General features: G+C 58.0%; 8 protein-coding genes across 8 annotated transcripts; 4 read left to right on the plus strand and 4 right to left on the minus strand.

The window, feature by feature from the left end:
* Window positions 1–1,244: 1,244 nt before the first annotated feature.
* LOC311219742 (claw keratin-like) lies at window positions 1,245–1,661 on the plus strand (the record flags this gene model as incomplete). Its single annotated transcript, XM_084303020.1, has 1 exon — window positions 1,245–1,661. One exon carries the CDS (start codon window positions 1,245–1,247, stop codon window positions 1,659–1,661), a length of 417 nt encoding a protein of 138 aa, XP_084159146.1.
* A 2,135-nt stretch (window positions 1,662–3,796) lies between these two features.
* On the minus strand, window positions 3,797–4,213 carry LOC311219736 (claw keratin-like; the record flags this gene model as incomplete). Its single annotated transcript, XM_084303013.1, has 1 exon — window positions 3,797–4,213. The coding sequence occupies one exon, from the start codon at window positions 4,211–4,213 to the stop codon at window positions 3,797–3,799; it is 417 nt and encodes a 138-aa protein (XP_084159139.1).
* Window positions 4,214–5,466: 1,253 nt separating this feature from the next.
* Window positions 5,467–5,883, plus strand: LOC311219749 (claw keratin-like; the record flags this gene model as incomplete). Its single annotated transcript, XM_084303027.1, has 1 exon — window positions 5,467–5,883. One exon carries the CDS (start codon window positions 5,467–5,469, stop codon window positions 5,881–5,883), a length of 417 nt encoding a protein of 138 aa, XP_084159153.1.
* Window positions 5,884–8,018: 2,135 nt separating this feature from the next.
* Window positions 8,019–8,435, minus strand: LOC311219738 (claw keratin-like; the record flags this gene model as incomplete). Its single annotated transcript, XM_084303016.1, has 1 exon — window positions 8,019–8,435. The coding sequence occupies one exon, from the start codon at window positions 8,433–8,435 to the stop codon at window positions 8,019–8,021; it is 417 nt and encodes a 138-aa protein (XP_084159142.1).
* A 1,253-nt stretch (window positions 8,436–9,688) lies between these two features.
* LOC311219739 (claw keratin-like) lies at window positions 9,689–10,105 on the plus strand (the record flags this gene model as incomplete). Its single annotated transcript, XM_084303017.1, has 1 exon — window positions 9,689–10,105. One exon carries the CDS (start codon window positions 9,689–9,691, stop codon window positions 10,103–10,105), a length of 417 nt encoding a protein of 138 aa, XP_084159143.1.
* Window positions 10,106–12,240: 2,135 nt separating this feature from the next.
* On the minus strand, window positions 12,241–12,657 carry LOC311219740 (claw keratin-like; the record flags this gene model as incomplete). Its single annotated transcript, XM_084303018.1, has 1 exon — window positions 12,241–12,657. One exon carries the CDS (start codon window positions 12,655–12,657, stop codon window positions 12,241–12,243), a length of 417 nt encoding a protein of 138 aa, XP_084159144.1.
* A 1,253-nt stretch (window positions 12,658–13,910) lies between these two features.
* On the plus strand, window positions 13,911–14,327 carry LOC311219743 (claw keratin-like; the record flags this gene model as incomplete). Its single annotated transcript, XM_084303021.1, has 1 exon — window positions 13,911–14,327. One exon carries the CDS (start codon window positions 13,911–13,913, stop codon window positions 14,325–14,327), a length of 417 nt encoding a protein of 138 aa, XP_084159147.1.
* A 2,135-nt stretch (window positions 14,328–16,462) lies between these two features.
* Window positions 16,463–16,879, minus strand: LOC311219741 (claw keratin-like; the record flags this gene model as incomplete). Its single annotated transcript, XM_084303019.1, has 1 exon — window positions 16,463–16,879. The coding sequence occupies one exon, from the start codon at window positions 16,877–16,879 to the stop codon at window positions 16,463–16,465; it is 417 nt and encodes a 138-aa protein (XP_084159145.1).
* Between the last annotated feature and the right edge of the window lie 868 nt (window positions 16,880–17,747).

Raw genomic sequence — 17,747 nt, forward strand, 5'->3', positions numbered from 1 at the left:
AGGCAAGGAGTACTGCAAAGGGCAGGCGGAGTTAGGCAAGGGTCTGGGGAGAGGCTGTATTGATGGAGGCAGGGAGAGAGCCCCGAGAAGCCTCCAAGAGCACGACTTACCCAGGTGATCTGTTTAGAGACAAGCGGAGGAAGCAGGATAGAGGGCTGCAAAGCCCTCAGCCCTTTTATACTTGTCTCAGAGAGCCCCTGGCATCAAACATAGGTGGAAGCCCCAGATATTCATGCAATAAAGCTGACACCCTTGACGACACACGTGATGATGTGGGGAAATTATATCCTTCCCCATTGGGGACATCGAGGCGCAAACATACCCTGGGGAAGAGGAATGTGATGGAAGGGACAGACCGTGACATGCAACTACATGAAAGGCCTGTCACTCCTGAAGCTGACCTCATGGCACCAATAAACCCCAATGAATTCCTAATCCTAAACATTTTCTATGTGGAACAGTCACGTGCATTTTGCCGAAGAAGCACTTTGGTACCCTGTGCACAGCCAGCACACCTGTCATTATTCACCTTTTATGGGCTGGTAAACAGAGGTGTTGGAAGTTTGGGTAAAGGCATGAAGCCATCACAGCCACTTGCGGAAGCTTCCAAACACTCACTATCACCCTGTATAGGCAGGGGCTGTGAGTCACTTGGGTGGGAGTTGAGGAGCATCCCTACCATTGCCGTTCTCCCTGCCCCGTGGGACATGTGCTACTCCTTGCTCTCCAATTCACCTGAAGGCCAAGTAAAGAGCTGTGGCTATGTTGGCATTGTGGGTGCAGCCCAATCGGCCCGGAGGATTAGGAACTCATTGGGGTTTATTGGTGCCGTGAGGTCAGCTTCAGCAGTGGCTGGCCTTTCATGTAGGTGAGTGTCATCGTCTGTCCCTCCCATCACCTCCCTATTTCCCAGTGCAAGTTTGCACCTCCATGTCCCAAATGGGGAGGGATATAATTGCCCCACCTCACCACACTTTCATGCAGGCTGTCAGCTTTATTGCAGGAATATCTGGGGCTTCCACCTATGTTTGATGCCAGGGGCTCTCTGAGACAGGTATAAAAGGGCTGAGGGCTTTGCAGCCCTCTATCCTGCTTCCTCCGCTTGTCTCTAAACAGATCACCTGGGTAAGTCGTGCTCTTGGAGGCTTCTCGGGGCTCTCTCCTTGCCTCCATCAACACAGCCTCTCCCCAGACTCTTGCCTAACTCTGCCTGCCCTTTGCAGTACTCCTTGCCTCCGTGGAGGATGTCCTGCTCCAGCCTGTGTGCCCCTGCGTGCGGGGTGGCTGCCCCGGCCCCGCTGGCTGACAGCGCCAACGAGCCCTGCGTGCGGCAGTGCCCCGACTCCACCGTGGTGATCCAGCCCCCGGCCACGGTGCTCACCTTGCCCGGGCCCATCCTCAGCTCCTTCCCTCAGCACGCCGTGGTCGGCTCGGCGGGAGTCCCGGCTGTTGCAGGGGGCTTTGGCGGCACTTTTGGAGGCCGTGGTGCCTTTAGGGGCTATGGAGGCCTTGGGGGTTATGGTGGCCTTTTGGGCTACGGAGGCCTTGGGGGTTATGGAGGCCTTGGCGGCTATGGGGGCTATGGAGCCTTTGGGAGCTGCGGATACGGTGGCTGGCGTCGGGGCCTCAGGTACCTCAGTGGCAACTGCGGGCCCTGCTAAGCCCACCTCTGGCTCCACTCTGTGGTGAAGGAGAGCTCTGGAATTGGCCTGCAATATTCCCACCTGATGTTGCCGTTAAAGGCTCCGCTGTAGCATCATCAAGTTGAAGAGCCTGGAGGTCTTGTGCCTGCATGGGGCTCCTCTGTGCTTCTCCTTCCCGTTTGAGCTTTGCTTTAGGAATCAGTGCCCCACAATGATGCAGCCAAGAATTGGACTCCTCCTGTTGCAAGACTGCTGCTCACCAACGCTCTGCCTTCTGCAAGGAGTCAGGGGCTGCCCTTCTGCCATCTCCCTGCTCCCCTGGACCTGAAATAAAAGCTCTGTTACAACACATTCTGGACCCTGTCTGTTCTGTGACACTTCCTGTGAGGCCTGGGAGCTGCCATCGGGGAGTCCTCAAGAGCACCACAGGCGCTCCCTCAGCTCCTCCAAAGGCCCTGCACACACGGCCATTACAAGAGGATCGCCACAGCCTCCCCAAGGGCAAATGCCTGGTTAGAGTCAACAGGGAGGCCAAGGGGCAGAGGAAGGAGTCTGAGGGTCCCCCACTAGCCTTTCCTCCACCCCCTCCAGTTTCCCTCCTCTTCCTCCCAAATCTCCATGGAGCACTGGCAAGCTTTTCCCCACCACTGGGCCAGAAGCTCTTCCCTGTATACACAGCTTGCCTACCTGTAGCCGGGGGACACAGCTCTGGCCAAGTAGGACAGCAGTGCTCCACACAGCTCCATGCTGCAGACATGCTGCCAGACCTTGGCTGCCCTTCCTCACACACCAGCACACAAAGCAATCTGCATGGCCAGGCCCCCAGAACACCTGGCCATAACAGCTGTGATGAGGCACACCGGCTGCCTCCCACCACTCTGCCCTCACCCAGCATGCACGGGATGCTATGTGAGGCAGCACCCTGTGGTTGGCTGGCGGTCCTTGCACTGGAGCCTAGGGAGTGGTGCGGATGGGCAGAATTGGAAAAGATGTCCCCAAGCACAAGAGGAGACACACAAACTTCTGCGCAGGTGGTGGAGGAAAGCTGAGGCTGCTTTGACAGTTCACAGCCGTTTTCCCCTTCCCCTGCCTTGACAATTACGGGTTATGCGTGTTCTCCTGAGCCCCCACCACTGACCAACGTGCTGCCCCGCTGCTCTTCTTGATTTCCCTCGCAGGAACAGTCTCAAAGAAAGACCACTGTGCAGAGCCAGGATCACACGATCAGAAGACGTTTGGGAAACGAAGGGACATGAGGCGGGTACGGACACGAACCGCCTACTCAAGGCCTTTGTGCTCCCTGGCTCTGGATGGCTGCAATGGGTACATGGATGTGAGGGGAACCTGGGGCAGACTTGGTTGTGTCTCCTTCACCCCTTCCCAGTGCCACCACCTGCAGCTGTGCACATGGGCACAGTCAGCAGGTAGCAGCAGCCCTGACCATGCAGTGGCCATCTCTCTGTCTCCCCAGACCTCCACGGCTGACCATAGAAAAGGCAATATGAAGAGGTCAAACGTGCTGTGGTGGCTGTGCAAGACGTCCGTTTCTCTGTCATGTTCTCAAAGTAGTATTGGGGATGCGTTGCCTCTCTACCCGGTGAGAGAAGGGAGGAGGTTCAGGGGCCTGTCCTCTACAAGACCCACTGGGGCCTCTGATCTTCAGTCGCAATGCCCTGCCCCAGCGGCCCAAAGACCCCAGGAGCAAAGACAGGAGTGCAGCCAGCAGCCCAACTGCCCTGGCTCTGAGGTTTGGGGGAAGTCTGGAAGAAGAATGATGAAGAAATACCATGGGTCAAGAATGTGGTGCAACAGAGCTTTTATTGAAGGTCCAGGGAAGCAAGGAGACGGCAGAAGGGCAGCCCCTGGGCAGAGGCAGCCTCCAACTCCTTGCAAGATGCAGAGAGGAGGAGAGCAGCAGCCAGCCACAGGAAAAGGCAGTTCCATGGGGTTGCATTGTCATGGGGCAGCAAGTCCTGAAGCAAAGCCCAACTAGGACATGATAAAGAGAGAGCTGGGCCCCATGAAGGCACAGGACCTCCAAGCTCTGGAGACGAGTGATGCCAAAGCGGAGCTTTTCCTGCTGGTGTCACGTCGGGACGTTCCAGGGCAGCTGAGGAGCTCTCCTTGTTCAGGGGCTGGAGCCAGAGGTGGGCTTAGCAGGGCCCGCAGTTGCCACTGAGGTACCTGAGGCCCCGACGCCAGCCACCGTATCCGCAGCTCCCAAAGGCTCCATAGCCCCCATAGCCGCCAAGGCCTCCATAACCCCCAAGGCCTCCATAGCCCAAAAGGCCACCATAACCCCCAAGGCCTCCATAGCCCCCAAAGGCACCACGGCCTCCAAAAGTGCCGCCAAAGCCCCCTGCAACAGCCGGGACTCCCGCCGAGCCGACCACGGCGTGCTGAGGGAAGGAGCTGAGGATGGGCCCGGGCAAGGTGAGCACCGTGGCCGGGGGCTGGATCACCACGGTGGAGTCGGGGCACTGCCGCACGCAGGGCTCGTTGGCGCTGTCAGCCAGCGGGGCCGGGGCAGCCACCCCGCACGCAGGGGCACACAGGCTGGAGCAGGACATCCTCCACGGAGGCAAGGAGTACTGCAAAGGGCAGGCGGAGTTAGGCAAGGGTCTGGGGAGAGGCTGTATTGATGGAGGCAGGGAGAGAGCCCCGAGAAGCCTCCAAGAGCACGACTTACCCAGGTGATCTGTTTAGAGACAAGCGGAGGAAGCAAGATAGAGGGCTGCAAAGCCCTCAGCCCTTTTATACCTGTCTCAGAGAGCCCCTGGCATCAAACATAGGTGGAAGCCCCAGATATTCATGCAATAAAGCTGACACCCTTGACGACACACGTGATGATGTGGGGAAATTATATCCTTCCCCATTGGGGACATCGAGGCGCAAACATACCCTGGGGAAGAGGAATGTGATGGAAGGGACAGACCGTGACATGCAACTACATGAAAGGCCTGTCACTCCTGAAGCTGACCTCATGGCACCAATAAACCCCAATGAATTCCTAATCCTAAACATTTTCTATGTGGAACAGTCACGTGCATTTTGCCGAAGAAGCACTTTGGTACCCTGTGCACAGCCAGCACACCTGTCATTATTCACCTTTTATGGGCTGGTAAACAGAGGTGTTGGAAGTTTGGGTAAAGGCATGAAGCCATCACAGCCACTTGCGGAAGCTTCCAAACACTCACTATCACCCTGTATAGGCAGGGGCTGTGAGTCACTTGGGTGGGAGTTGAGGAGCATCCCTACCATTGCCGTTCTCCCTGCCCCGTGGGACATGTGCTACTCCTTGCTCTCCAATTCACCTGAAGGCCAAGTAAAGAGCTGTGGCTATGTTGGCATTGTGGGTGCAGCCCAATCGGCCCGGAGGATTAGGAACTCATTGGGGTTTATTGGTGCCGTGAGGTCAGCTTCAGCAGTGGCTGGCCTTTCATGTAGGTGAGTGTCATCGTCTGTCCCTCCCATCACCTCCCTATTTCCCAGTGCAAGTTTGCACCTCCATGTCCCAAATGGGGAGGGATATAATTGCCCCACCTCACCACACTTTCATGCAGGCTGTCAGCTTTATTGCAGGAATATCTGGGGCTTCCACCTATGTTTGATGCCAGGGGCTCTCTGAGACAGGTATAAAAGGGCTGAGGGCTTTGCAGCCCTCTATCCTGCTTCCTCCGCTTGTCTCTAAACAGATCACCTGGGTAAGTCGTGCTCTTGGAGGCTTCTCGGGGCTCTCTCCTTGCCTCCATCAACACAGCCTCTCCCCAGACCCTTGCCTAACTCTGCCTGCCCTTTGCAGTACTCCTTGCCTCCGTGGAGGATGTCCTGCTCCAGCCTGTGTGCCCCTGCGTGCGGGGTGGCTGCCCCGGCCCCGCTGGCTGACAGCGCCAACGAGCCCTGCGTGCGGCAGTGCCCCGACTCCACCGTGGTGATCCAGCCCCCGGCCACGGTGCTCACCTTGCCCGGGCCCATCCTCAGCTCCTTCCCTCAGCACGCCGTGGTCGGCTCGGCGGGAGTCCCGGCTGTTGCAGGGGGCTTTGGCGGCACTTTTGGAGGCCGTGGTGCCTTTGGGGGCTATGGAGGCCTTGGGGGTTATGGTGGCCTTTTGGGCTACGGAGGCCTTGGGGGTTATGGAGGCCTTGGCGGCTATGGGGGCTATGGAGCCTTTGGGAGCTGCGGATACGGTGGCTGGCGTCGGGGCCTCAGGTACCTCAGTGGCAACTACGGGCCCTGCTAAGCCCACCTCTGGCTCCACTCTGTGATGAAGGAGAGCTCTGGAATTGGCCTGCAATATTCCCACCTGATGTTGCCGTTAAAGGCTCCGCTGTAGCATCATCAAGTTGAAGAGCCTGGAGGTCTTGTGCCTGCATGGGGCTCCTCTGTGCTTCTCCTTCCCGTTTGAGCTTTGCTTTAGGAATCAGTGCCCCACAATGATGCAGCCAAGAATTGGACTCCTCCTGTTGCAAGACTGCTGCTCACCAACGCTCTGCCTTCTGCAAGGAGTCAGGGGCTGCCCTTCTGCCATCTCCCTGCTCCCCTGGACCTGAAATAAAAGCTCTGTTACAACACATTCTGGACCCTGTCTGTTCTGTGACACTTCCTGTGAGGCCTGGGAGCTGCCATCGGGGAGTCCTCAAGAGCACCACAGGCGCTCCCTCAGCTCCTCCAAAGGCCCTGCACACACGGCCATTACAAGAGGATCGCCACAGCCTCCCCAAGGGCAAATGCCTGGTTAGAGTCAACAGGGAGGCCAAGGGGCAGAGGAAGGAGTCTGAGGGTCCCCCACTAGCCTTTCCTCCACCCCCTCCAGTTTCCCTCCTCTTCCTCCCAAATCTCCATGGAGCACTGGCAAGCTTTTCCCCACCACTGGGCCAGAAGCTCTTCCCTGTATACACAGCTTGCCTACCTGTAGCCGGGGGACACAGCTCTGGCCAAGTAGGACAGCAGTGCTCCACACAGCTCCATGCTGCAGACATGCTGCCAGACCTTGGCTGCCCTTCCTCACACACCAGCACACAAAGCAATCTGCATGGCCAGGCCCCCAGAACACCTGGCCATAACAGCTGTGATGAGGCACACCGGCTGCCTCCCACCACTCTGCCCTCACCCAGCATGCACGGGATGCTATGTGAGGCAGCACCCTGTGGTTGGCTGGCGGTCCTTGCACTGGAGCCTAGGGAGTGGTGCGGATGGGCAGAATTGGAAAAGATGTCCCCAAGCACAAGAGGAGACACACAAACTTCTGCGCAGGTGGTGGAGGAAAGCTGAGGCTGCTTTGACAGTTCACAGCCGTTTTCCCCTTCCCCTGCCTTGACAATTACGGGTTATGTGTGTTCTCCTGAGCCCCCACCACTGCCCAACGTGCTGCCCCGCTGCTCTTCTTGATTTCCCTCGCAGGAACAGTCTCAAAGAAAGACCACTGTGCAGAGCCAGGATCACACGATCAGAAGACGTTTGGGAAACGAAGGGACATGAGGCGGGTACGGACACGAACCGCCTACTCAAGGCCTTTGTGCTCCCTGGCTCTGGATGGCTGCAATGGGTACATGGATGTGAGGGGAACCTGGGGCAGACTTGGTTGTGTCTCCTTCACCCCTTCCCAGTGCCACCACCTGCAGCTGTGCACATGGGCACAGTCAGCAGGTGGCAGCAGCCCTGACCATGCAGTGGCCATCTCTCTGTCTCCCCAGACCTCCACGGCTGACCATAGAAAAGGCAATATGAAGAGGTCAAACGTGCTGTGGTGGCTGTGCAAGACGTCCGTTTCTCTGTCATGTTCTCAAAGTAGTATTGGGGATGCGTTGCCTCTCTACCCGGTGAGAGAAGGGAGGAGGTTCAGGGGCCTGTCCTCTACAAGACCCACTGGGGCCTCTGATCTTCAGTCGCAATGCCCTGCCCCAGCGGCCCAAAGACCCCAGGAGCAAAGACAGGAGTGCAGCCAGCAGCCCAACTGCCCTGGCTCTGAGTTTTGGGGGAAGTCTGGAAGAAGAATGATGAAGAAATACCATGGGTCAAGAATGTGGTGCAACAGAGCTTTTATTGAAGGTCCAGGGAAGCAAGGAGACGGCAGAAGGGCAGCCCCTGGGCAGAGGCAGCCTCCAACTCCTTGCAAGATGCAGAGAGGAGGAGAGCAGCAGCCAGCCACAGGAAAAGGCAGTTCCATGGGGTTGCATTGTCATGGGGCAGCAAGTCCTGAAGCAAAGCCCAACTAGGACATGATAAAGAGAGAGCTGGGCCCCATGAAGGCACAGGACCTCCAAGCTCTGGAGACGAGTGATGCCAAAGCGGAGCTTTTCCTGCTGGTGTCACGTCGGGACGTTCCAGGGCAGCTGAGGAGCTCTCCTTGTTCAGGGGCTGGAGCCAGAGGTGGGCTTAGCAGGGCCCGCAGTTGCCACTGAGGTACCTGAGGCCCCGACGCCAGCCACCGTATCCGCAGCTCCCAAAGGCTCCATAGCCCCCATAGCCGCCAAGGCCTCCATAACCCCCAAGGCCTCCGTAGCCCAAAAGGCCACCATAACCCCCAAGGCCTCCATAGCCCCCAAAGGCACCACGGCCTCCAAAAGTGCCGCCAAAGCCCCCTGCAACAGCCGGGACTCCCGCCGAGCCGACCACGGCGTGCTGAGGGAAGGAGCTGAGGATGGGCCCGGGCAAGGTGAGCACCGTGGCCGGGGGCTGGATCACCACGGTGGAGTCGGGGCACTGCCGCACGCAGGGCTCGTTGGCGCTGTCAGCCAGCGGGGCCGGGGCAGCCACCCCGCACGCAGGGGCACACAGGCTGGAGCAGGACATCCTCCACGGAGGCAAGGAGTACTGCAAAGGGCAGGCAGAGTTAGGCAAGGGTCTGGGGAGAGGCTGTATTGATGGAGGCAGGGAGAGAGCCCCGAGAAGCCTCCAAGAGCACGACTTACCCAGGTGATCTGTTTAGAGACAAGCGGAGGAAGCAGGATAGAGGGCTGCAAAGCCCTCAGCCCTTTTATACCTGTCTCAGAGAGCCCCTGGCATCAAACATAGGTGGAAGCCCCAGATATTCATGCAATAAAGCTGACACCCTTGACGACACACGTGATGATGTGGGGAAATTATATCCTTCCCCATTGGGGACATCGAGGCGCAAACATACCCTGGGGAAGAGGAATGTGATGGAAGGGACAGACCGTGACATGCAACTACATGAAAGGCCTGTCACTCCTGAAGCTGACCTCATGGCACCAATAAACCCCAATGAATTCCTAATCCTAAACATTTTCTATGTGGAACAGTCACGTGCATTTTGCCGAAGAAGCACTTTGGTACCCTGTGCACAGCCAGCACACCTGTCATTATTCACCTTTTATGGGCTGGTAAACAGAGGTGTTGGAAGTTTGGGTAAAGGCATGAAGCCATCACAGCCACTTGCGGAAGCTTCCAAACACTCACTATCACCCTGTATAGGCAGGGGCTGTGAGTCACTTGGGTGGGAGTTGAGGAGCATCCCTACCATTGCCGTTCTCCCTGCCCCGTGGGACATGTGCTACTCCTTGCTCTCCAATTCACCTGAAGGCCAAGTAAAGAGCTGTGGCTATGTTGGCATTGTGGGTGCAGCCCAATCGGCCCGGAGGATTAGGAACTCATTGGGGTTTATTGGTGCCGTGAGGTCAGCTTCAGCAGTGGCTGGCCTTTCATGTAGGTGAGTGTCATCGTCTGTCCCTCCCATCACCTCCCTATTTCCCAGTGCAAGTTTGCACCTCCATGTCCCAAATGGGGAGGGATATAATTGCCCCACCTCACCACACTTTCATGCAGGCTGTCAGCTTTATTGCAGGAATATCTGGGGCTTCCACCTATGTTTGATGCCAGGGGCTCTCTGAGACAGGTATAAAAGGGCTGAGGGCTTTGCAGCCCTCTATCCTGCTTCCTCCGCTTGTCTCTAAACAGATCACCTGGGTAAGTCGTGCTCTTGGAGGCTTCTCGGGGCTCTCTCCCTGCCTCCATCAATACAGCCTCTCCCCAGACCCTTGCCTAACTCTGCCTGCCCTTTGCAGTACTCCTTGCCTCCGTGGAGGATGTCCTGCTCCAGCCTGTGTGCCCCTGCGTGCGGGGTGGCTGCCCCGGCCCCGCTGGCTGACAGCGCCAACGAGCCCTGCGTGCGGCAGTGCCCCGACTCCACCGTGGTGATCCAGCCCCCGGCCACGGTGCTCACCTTGCCCGGGCCCATCCTCAGCTCCTTCCCTCAGCACGCCGTGGTCGGCTCGGCGGGAGTCCCGGCTGTTGCAGGGGGCTTTGGCGGCACTTTTGGAGGCCGTGGTGCCTTTGGGGGCTATGGAGGCCTTGGGGGTTATGGTGGCCTTTTGGGCTACGGAGGCCTTGGGGGTTATGGAGGCCTTGGCGGCTATGGGGGCTATGGAGCCTTTGGGAGCTGCGGATACGGTGGCTGGCGTCGGGGCCTCAGGTACCTCAGTGGCAACTGCGGGCCCTGCTAAGCCCACCTCTGGCTCCACTCTGTGGTGAAGGAGAGCTCTGGAATTGGCCTGCAATATTCCCACCTGATGTTGCCGTTAAAGGCTCCGCTGTAGCATCATCAAGTTGAAGAGCCTGGAGGTCTTGTGCCTGCATGGGGCTCCTCTGTGCTTCTCCTTCCCGTCTGAGCTTTGCTTTAGGAATCAGTGCCCCACAATGATGCAGCCAAGAATTGGACTCCTCCTGTTGCAAGACTGCTGCTCACCAACGCTCTGCCTTCTGCAAGGAGTCAGGGGCTGCCCTTCTGCCATCTCCCTGCTCCCCTGGACCTGAAATAAAAGCTCTGTTACAACACATTCTGGACCCTGTCTGTTCTGTGACACTTCCTGTGAGGCCTGGGAGCTGCCATCGGGGAGTCCTCAAGAGCACCACAGGCGCTCCCTCAGCTCCTCCAAAGGCCCTGCACACACGGCCATTACATGAGGGTCGTCACAGCCTCCCCAAGGGCAAACGCCTGGTTAGAGTCAACAGGGAGGCCAAGGGGCAGAGGAAGGAGTCTGAGGGTCCCCCACTAGCCTTTCCTCCACCCCCTCCAGTTTCCCTCCTCTTCCTCCCAAATCTCCATGGAGCACTGGCAAGCTTTTCCCCACCACTGGGCCAGAAGCTCTTCCCTGTATACACAGCTTGCCTACCTGTAGCCGGGGGACACAGCTCTGGCCAAGTAGGACAGCAGTGCTCCACACAGCTCCATGCTGCAGACATGCTGCCAGACCTTGGCTGCCCTTCCTCACACACCAGCACACAAAGCAATCTGCATGGCCAGGCCCCCAGAACACCTGGCCATAACAGCTGTGATGAGGCACACCGGCTGCCTCCCACCACTCTGCCCTCACCCAGCATGCACGGGATGCTATGTGAGGCAGCACCCTGTGGTTGGCTGGCGGTCCTTGCACTGGAGCCTAGGGAGTGGTGCGGATGGGCAGAATTGGAAAAGATGTCCCCAAGCACAAGAGGAGACACACAAACTTCTGCGCAGGTGGTGGAGGAAAGCTGAGGCTGCTTTGACAGTTCACAGCCGTTTTCCCCTTCCCCTGCCTTGACAATTACGGGTTATGCATGTTCTCCTGAGCCCCCACCACTGACCAACGTGCTGCCCCGCTGCTCTTCTTGATTTCCCTCGCAGGAACAGTCTCAAAGAAAGACCACTGTGCAGAGCCAGGATCACACGATCAGAAGACGTTTGGGAAACGAAGGGACATGAGGTGGGTACGGACACGAACCGCCTACTCAAGGCCTTTGTGCTCCCTGGCTCTGGATGGCTGCAGTGGGTACATGGATGTGAGGGGAACCTGGGGCAGACTTGGTTGTGTCTCCTTCACCCCTTCCCAGTGCCACCACCTGCAGCTGTGCACATGGGCACAGTCAGCAGGTAGCAGCAGCCCTGACCATGCAGTGGCCATCTCTCTGTCTCCCCAGACCTCCACGGCTGACCACAGAAAAGGCAATATGAAGAGGTCAAACGTGCTGTGGTGGCTGTGCAAGACGTCCGTTTCTCTGTCATGTTCTCAAAGTAGTATTGGGGATGCGTTGCCTTTCTACCCGGTGAGAGAAGGGAGGAGGTTCAGGGGCCTGTCCTCTACAAGACCCACTGGGGCCTCTGATCTTCAGTCGCAATGCCCTGCCCCAGCGGCCCAAAGACCCCAGGAGCAAAGGCAGGAGTGCAGCCAGCAGCCCAACTGCCCTGGCTCTGAGGTTTGGGGGAAGTCTGGAAGAAGAATGATGAAGAAATACCATGGGTCAAGAATGTGGTGCAACAGAGCTTTTATTGAAGGTCCAGGGAAGCAAGGAGACGGCAGAAGGGCAGCCCCTGGGCAGAGGCAGCCTCCAACTCCTTGCAAGATGCAGAGAGGAGGAGAGCAGCAGCCAGCCACAGGAAAAGGCAGTTCCATGGGGTTGCATTGTCATGGGGCAGCAAGTCCTGAAGCAAAGCCCAACTAGGACATGATAAAGAGAGAGCTGGGCCCCATGAAGGCACAGGACCTCCAAGCTCTGGAGACGAGTGATGCCAAAGCGGAGCTTTTCCTGCTGGTGTCACGTCGGGACGTTCCAGGGCAGCTGAGGAGCTCTCCTTGTTCAGGGGCTGGAGCCAGAGGTGGGCTTAGCAGGGCCCGCAGTTGCCACTGAGGTACCTGAGGCCCCGACGCCAGCCACCGTATCCGCAGCTCCCAAAGGCTCCATAGCCCCCATAGCCGCCAAGGCCTCCATAACCCCCAAGGCCTCCATAGCCCAAAAGGCCACCATAACCCCCAAGGCCTCCATAGCCCCCAAAGGCACCACGGCCTCCAAAAGTGCCGCCAAAGCCCCCTGCAACAGCCGGGACTCCCGCCGAGCCGACCACGGCGTGCTGAGGGAAGGAGCTGAGGATGGGCCCGGGCAAGGTGAGCACCGTGGCCGGGGGCTGGATCACCACGGTGGAGTCGGGGCACTGCCGCACGCAGGGCTCGTTGGCGCTGTCAGCCAGCGGGGCCGGGGCAGCCACCCCGCACGCAGGGGCACACAGGCTGGAGCAGGACATCCTCCACGGAGGCAAGGAGTACTGCAAAGGGCAGGCAGAGTTAGGCAAGGGTCTGGGGAGAGGCTGTATTGATGGAGGCAGGGAGAGAGCCCCGAGAAGCCTCCAAGAGCACGACTTACCCAGGTGATCTGTTTAGAGACAAGCGGAGGAAGCAGGATAGAGGGCTGCAAAGCCCTCAGCCCTTTTATACCTGTCTCAGAGAGCCCCTGGCATCAAACATAGGTGGAAGCCCCAGATATTCATGCAATAAAGCTGACACCCTTGACGACACACGTGATGATGTGGGGAAATTATATCCTTCCCCATTGGGGACATCGAGGCGCAAACATACCCTGGGGAAGAGGAATGTGATGGAAGGGACAGACCGTGACATGCAACTACATGAAAGGCCTGTCACTCCTGAAGCTGACCTCATGGCACCAATAAACCCCAATGAATTCCTAATCCTAAACATTTTCTATGTGGAACAGTCACGTGCATTTTGCCGAAGAAGCACTTTGGTACCCTGTGCACAGCCAGCACACCTGTCATTATTCACCTTTTATGGGCTGGTAAACAGAGGTGTTGGAAGTTTGGGTAAAGGCATGAAGCCATCACAGCCACTTGCGGAAGCTTCCAAACACTCACTATCACCCTGTATAGGCAGGGGCTGTGAGTCACTTGGGTGGGAGTTGAGGAGCATCCCTACCATTGCCGTTCTCCCTGCCCCGTGGGACATGTGCTACTCCTTGCTCTCCAATTCACCTGAAGGCCAAGTAAAGAGCTGTGGCTATGTTGGCATTGTGGGTGCAGCCCAATCGGCCCGGAGGATTAGGAACTCATTGGGGTTTATTGGTGCCGTGAGGTCAGCTTCAGCAGTGGCTGGCCTTTCATGTAGGTGAGTGTCATCGTCTGTCCCTCCCATCACCTCCCTATTTCCCAGTGCAAGTTTGCACCTCCATGTCCCAAATGGGGAGGGATATAATTGCCCCACCTCACCACACTTTCATGCAGGCTGTCAGCTTTATTGCAGGAATATCTGGGGCTTCCACCTATGTTTGATGCCAGGGGCTCTCTGAGACAGGTATAAAAGGGCTGAGGGCTTTGCAGCCCTCTATCCCGCTTCCTCCGCTTGTCTCTAAACAGATCACCTGGGTAAGTCGTGCTCTTGGAGGCTTCTCAGGGCTCTCTCCCTGCCTCCATCAATACAGCCTCTCCCCAGACCCTTGCCTAACTCTGCCTGCCCTTTGCAGTACTCCTTGCCTCCGTGGAAGATGTCCTGCTCCAGCCTGTCTGCCCCTGTGTGCGGGGTGGCTGCCCCGGCCCCGCTGGCTGACAGCGCCAACGAGCCCTGCGTGCGGCAGTGCCCCGACTCCACCGTGGTGATCCAGCCCCCGGCCACGGTGCTCACCTTGCCCGGGCCCATCCTCAGCTCCTTCCCTCAGCACGCCGTGGTCGGCTCGGCGGGAGTCCCGGCTGTTGCAGGGGGCTTTGGCGGCACTTTTGGAGGCCGTGGTGCCTTTGGGGGCTATGGAGGCCTTGGGGGTTATGGTGGCCTTTTGGGCTACGGAGGCCTTGGGGGTTATGGAGGCCTTGGCGGCTATGGGGGCTATGGAGCCTTTGGGAGCTGCGGATACGGTGGCTGGCGTCGGGGCCTCAGGTACCTCAGTGGCAACTGCGGGCCCTGCTAAGCCCACCTCTGGCTCCACTCTGTGGTGAAGGAGAGCTCTGGAATTGGCCTGCAATATTCCCACCTGATGTTGCCGTTAAAGGCTCCGCTGTAGCATCATCAAGTTGAAGAGCCTGGAGGTCTTGTGCCTGCATGGGGCTCCTCTGTGCTTCTCCTTCCCGTTTGAGCTTTGCTTTAGGAATCAGTGCCCCACAATGATGCAGCCAAGAATTGGACTCCTCCTGTTGCAAGACTGCTGCTCACCAACGCTCTGCCTTCTGCAAGGAGTCAGGGGCTGCCCTTCTGCCATCTCCCTGCTCCCCTGGACCTGAAATAAAAGCTCTGTTACAACACATTCTGGACCCTGTCTGTTCTGTGACACTTCCTGTGAGGCCTGGGAGCTGCCATCGGGGAGTCCTCAAGAGCACCACAGGCGCTCCCTCAGCTCCTCCAAAGGCCCTGCACACACGGCCATTACATGAGGGTCGTCACAGCCTCCCCAAGGGCAAACGCCTGGTTAGAGTCAACAGGGAGGCCAAGGGGCAGAGGAAGGAGTCTGAGGGTCCCCCACTAGCCTTTCCTCCACCCCCTCCAGTTTCCCTCCTCTTCCTCCCAAATCTCCATGGAGCACTGGCAAGCTTTTCCCCACCACTGGGCCAGAAGCTCTTCCCTGTATACACAGCTTGCCTACCTGTAGCCGGGGGACACAGCTCTGGCCAAGTAGGACAGCAGTGCTCCACACAGCTCCATGCTGCAGACATGCTGCCAGACCTTGGCTGCCCTTCCTCACACACCAGCACACAAAGCAATCTGCATGGCCAGGCCCCCAGAACACCTGGCCATAACAGCTGTGATGAGGCACACCGGCTGCCTCCCACCACTCTGCCCTCACCCAGCATGCACGGGATGCTATGTGAGGCAGCACCCTGTGGTTGGCTGGCGGTCCTTGCACTGGAGCCTAGGGAGTGGTGCGGATGGGCAGAATTGGAAAAGATGTCCCCAAGCACAAGAGGAGACACACAAACTTCTGCGCAGGTGGTGGAGGAAAGCTGAGGCTGCTTTGACAGTTCACAGCCGTTTTCCCCTTCCCCTGCCTTGACAATTACGGGTTATGCGTGTTCTCCTGAGCCCCCACCACTGACCAACGTGCTGCCCCGCTGCTCTTCTTGATTTCCCTCGCAGGAACAGTCTCAAAGAAAGACCACTGTGCAGAGCCAGGATCACACGATCAGAAGACGTTTGGGAAACGAAGGGACATGAGGCGGGTACGGACACGAACCGCCTACTCAAGGCCTTTGTGCTCCCTGGCTCTGGATGGCTGCAATGGGTACATGGATGTGAGGGGAACCTGGGGCAGACTTGGTTGTGTCTCCTTCACCCCTTCCCAGTGCCACCACCTGCAGCTGTGCACATGGGCACAGTCAGCAGGTAGCAGCAGCCCTGACCATGCAGTGGCCATCTCTCTGTCTCCCCAGACCTCCACGGCTGACCATAGAAAAGGCAATATGAAGAGGTCAAACGTGCTGTGGTGGCTGTGCAAGACGTCCGTTTCTCTGTCATGTTCTCAAAGTAGTATTGGGGATGCGTTGCCTCTCTACCCGGTGAGAGAAGGGAGGAGGTTCAGGGGCCTGTCCTCTACAAGACCCACTGGGGCCTCTGATCTTCAGTCGCAATGCCCTGCCCCAGCGGCCCAAAGACCCCAGGAGCAAAGGCAGGAGTGCAGCCAGCAGCCCAACTGCCCTGGCTCTGAGTTTTGGGGGAAGTCTGGAAGAAGAATGATGAAGAAATACCATGGGTCAAGAATGTGGTGCAACAGAGCTTTTATTGAAGGTCCAGGGAAGCAAGGAGACGGCAGAAGGGCAGCCCCTGGGCAGAGGCAGCCTCCAACTCCTTGCAAGATGCAGAGAGGAGGAGAGCAGCAGCCAGCCACAGGAAAAGGCAGTTCCATGGGGTTGCATTGTCATGGGGCAGCAAGTCCTGAAGCAAAGCCCAACTAGGACATGATAAAGAGAGAGCTGGGCCCCATGAAGGCACAGGACCTCCAAGCTCTGGAGACGAGTGATGCCAAAGCGGAGCTTTTCCTGCTGGTGTCACGTCGGGACGTTCCAGGGCAGCTGAGGAGCTCTCCTTGTTCAGGGGCTGGAGCCAGAGGTGGGCTTAGCAGGGCCCGCAGTTGCCACTGAGGTACCTGAGGCCCCGACGCCAGCCACCGTATCCGCAGCTCCCAAAGGCTCCATAGCCCCCATAGCCGCCAAGGCCTCCATAACCCCCAAGGCCTCCATAGCCCAAAAGGCCACCATAACCCCCAAGGCCTCCATAGCCCCCAAAGGCACCACGGCCTCCAAAAGTGCCGCCAAAGCCCCCTGCAACAGCCGGGACTCCCGCCGAGCCGACCACGGCGTGCTGAGGGAAGGAGCTGAGGATGGGCCCGGGCAAGGTGAGCACCGTGGCCGGGGGCTGGATCACCACGGTGGAGTCGGGGCACTGCCGCACGCAGGGCTCGTTGGCGCTGTCAGCCAGCGGGGCCGGGGCAGCCACCCCGCACGCAGGGGCACACAGGCTGGAGCAGGACATCCTCCACGGAGGCAAGGAGTACTGCAAAGGGCAGGCAGAGTTAGGCAAGGGTCTGGGGAGAGGCTGTATTGATGGAGGCAGGGAGAGAGCCCCGAGAAGCCTCCAAGAGCACGACTTACCCAGGTGATCTGTTTAGAGACAAGCGGAGGAAGCAGGATAGAGGGCTGCAAAGCCCTCAGCCCTTTTATACCTGTCTCAGAGAGCCCCTGGCATCAAACATAGGTGGAAGCCCCAGATATTCATGCAATAAAGCTGACACCCTTGACGACACACGTGATGATGTGGGGAAATTATATCCTTCCCCATTGGGGACATCGAGGCGCAAACATACCCTGGGGAAGAGGAATGTGATGGAAGGGACAGACCGTGACATGCAACTACATGAAAGGCCTGTCACTCCTGAAGCTGACCTCATGGCACCAATAAACCCCAATGAATTCCTAATCCTAAACATTTTCTATGTGGAACAGTCACGTGCATTTTGCCGAAGAAGCACTTTGGTACCCTGTGCACAGCCAGCACACCTGTCATTATTCACCTTTTATGGGCTGGTAAACAGAGGTGTTGGAAGTTTGGGTAAAGGCATGAAGCCATCACAGCCACTTGCGGAAGCTTCCAAACACTCACTATCACCCTGTATAGGCAGGGGCTGTGAGTCACTTGGGTGGGAGTTGAGGAGCATCCCTACCATTGCCGTTCTCCCTGCCCCGTGGGACATGTGCTACTCCTTGCTCTCCAATTCACCTGAAGGCCAAGTAAAGAGCTGTGGCTATGTTGGCATTGTGGGTGCAGCCCAATCGGCCCGGAGGATTAGGAACTCATTGGGGTTTATTGGTGCCGTGAGGTCAGCTTCAGCAGTGGCTGGCCT

The sequence above is a fragment of the Netta rufina genome (genome assembly GCF_964035555.1).
Source record: "Netta rufina genome assembly, chromosome: 29".
NCBI classification, from domain to species: Eukaryota; Metazoa; Chordata; class Aves; order Anseriformes; family Anatidae; genus Netta; species Netta rufina.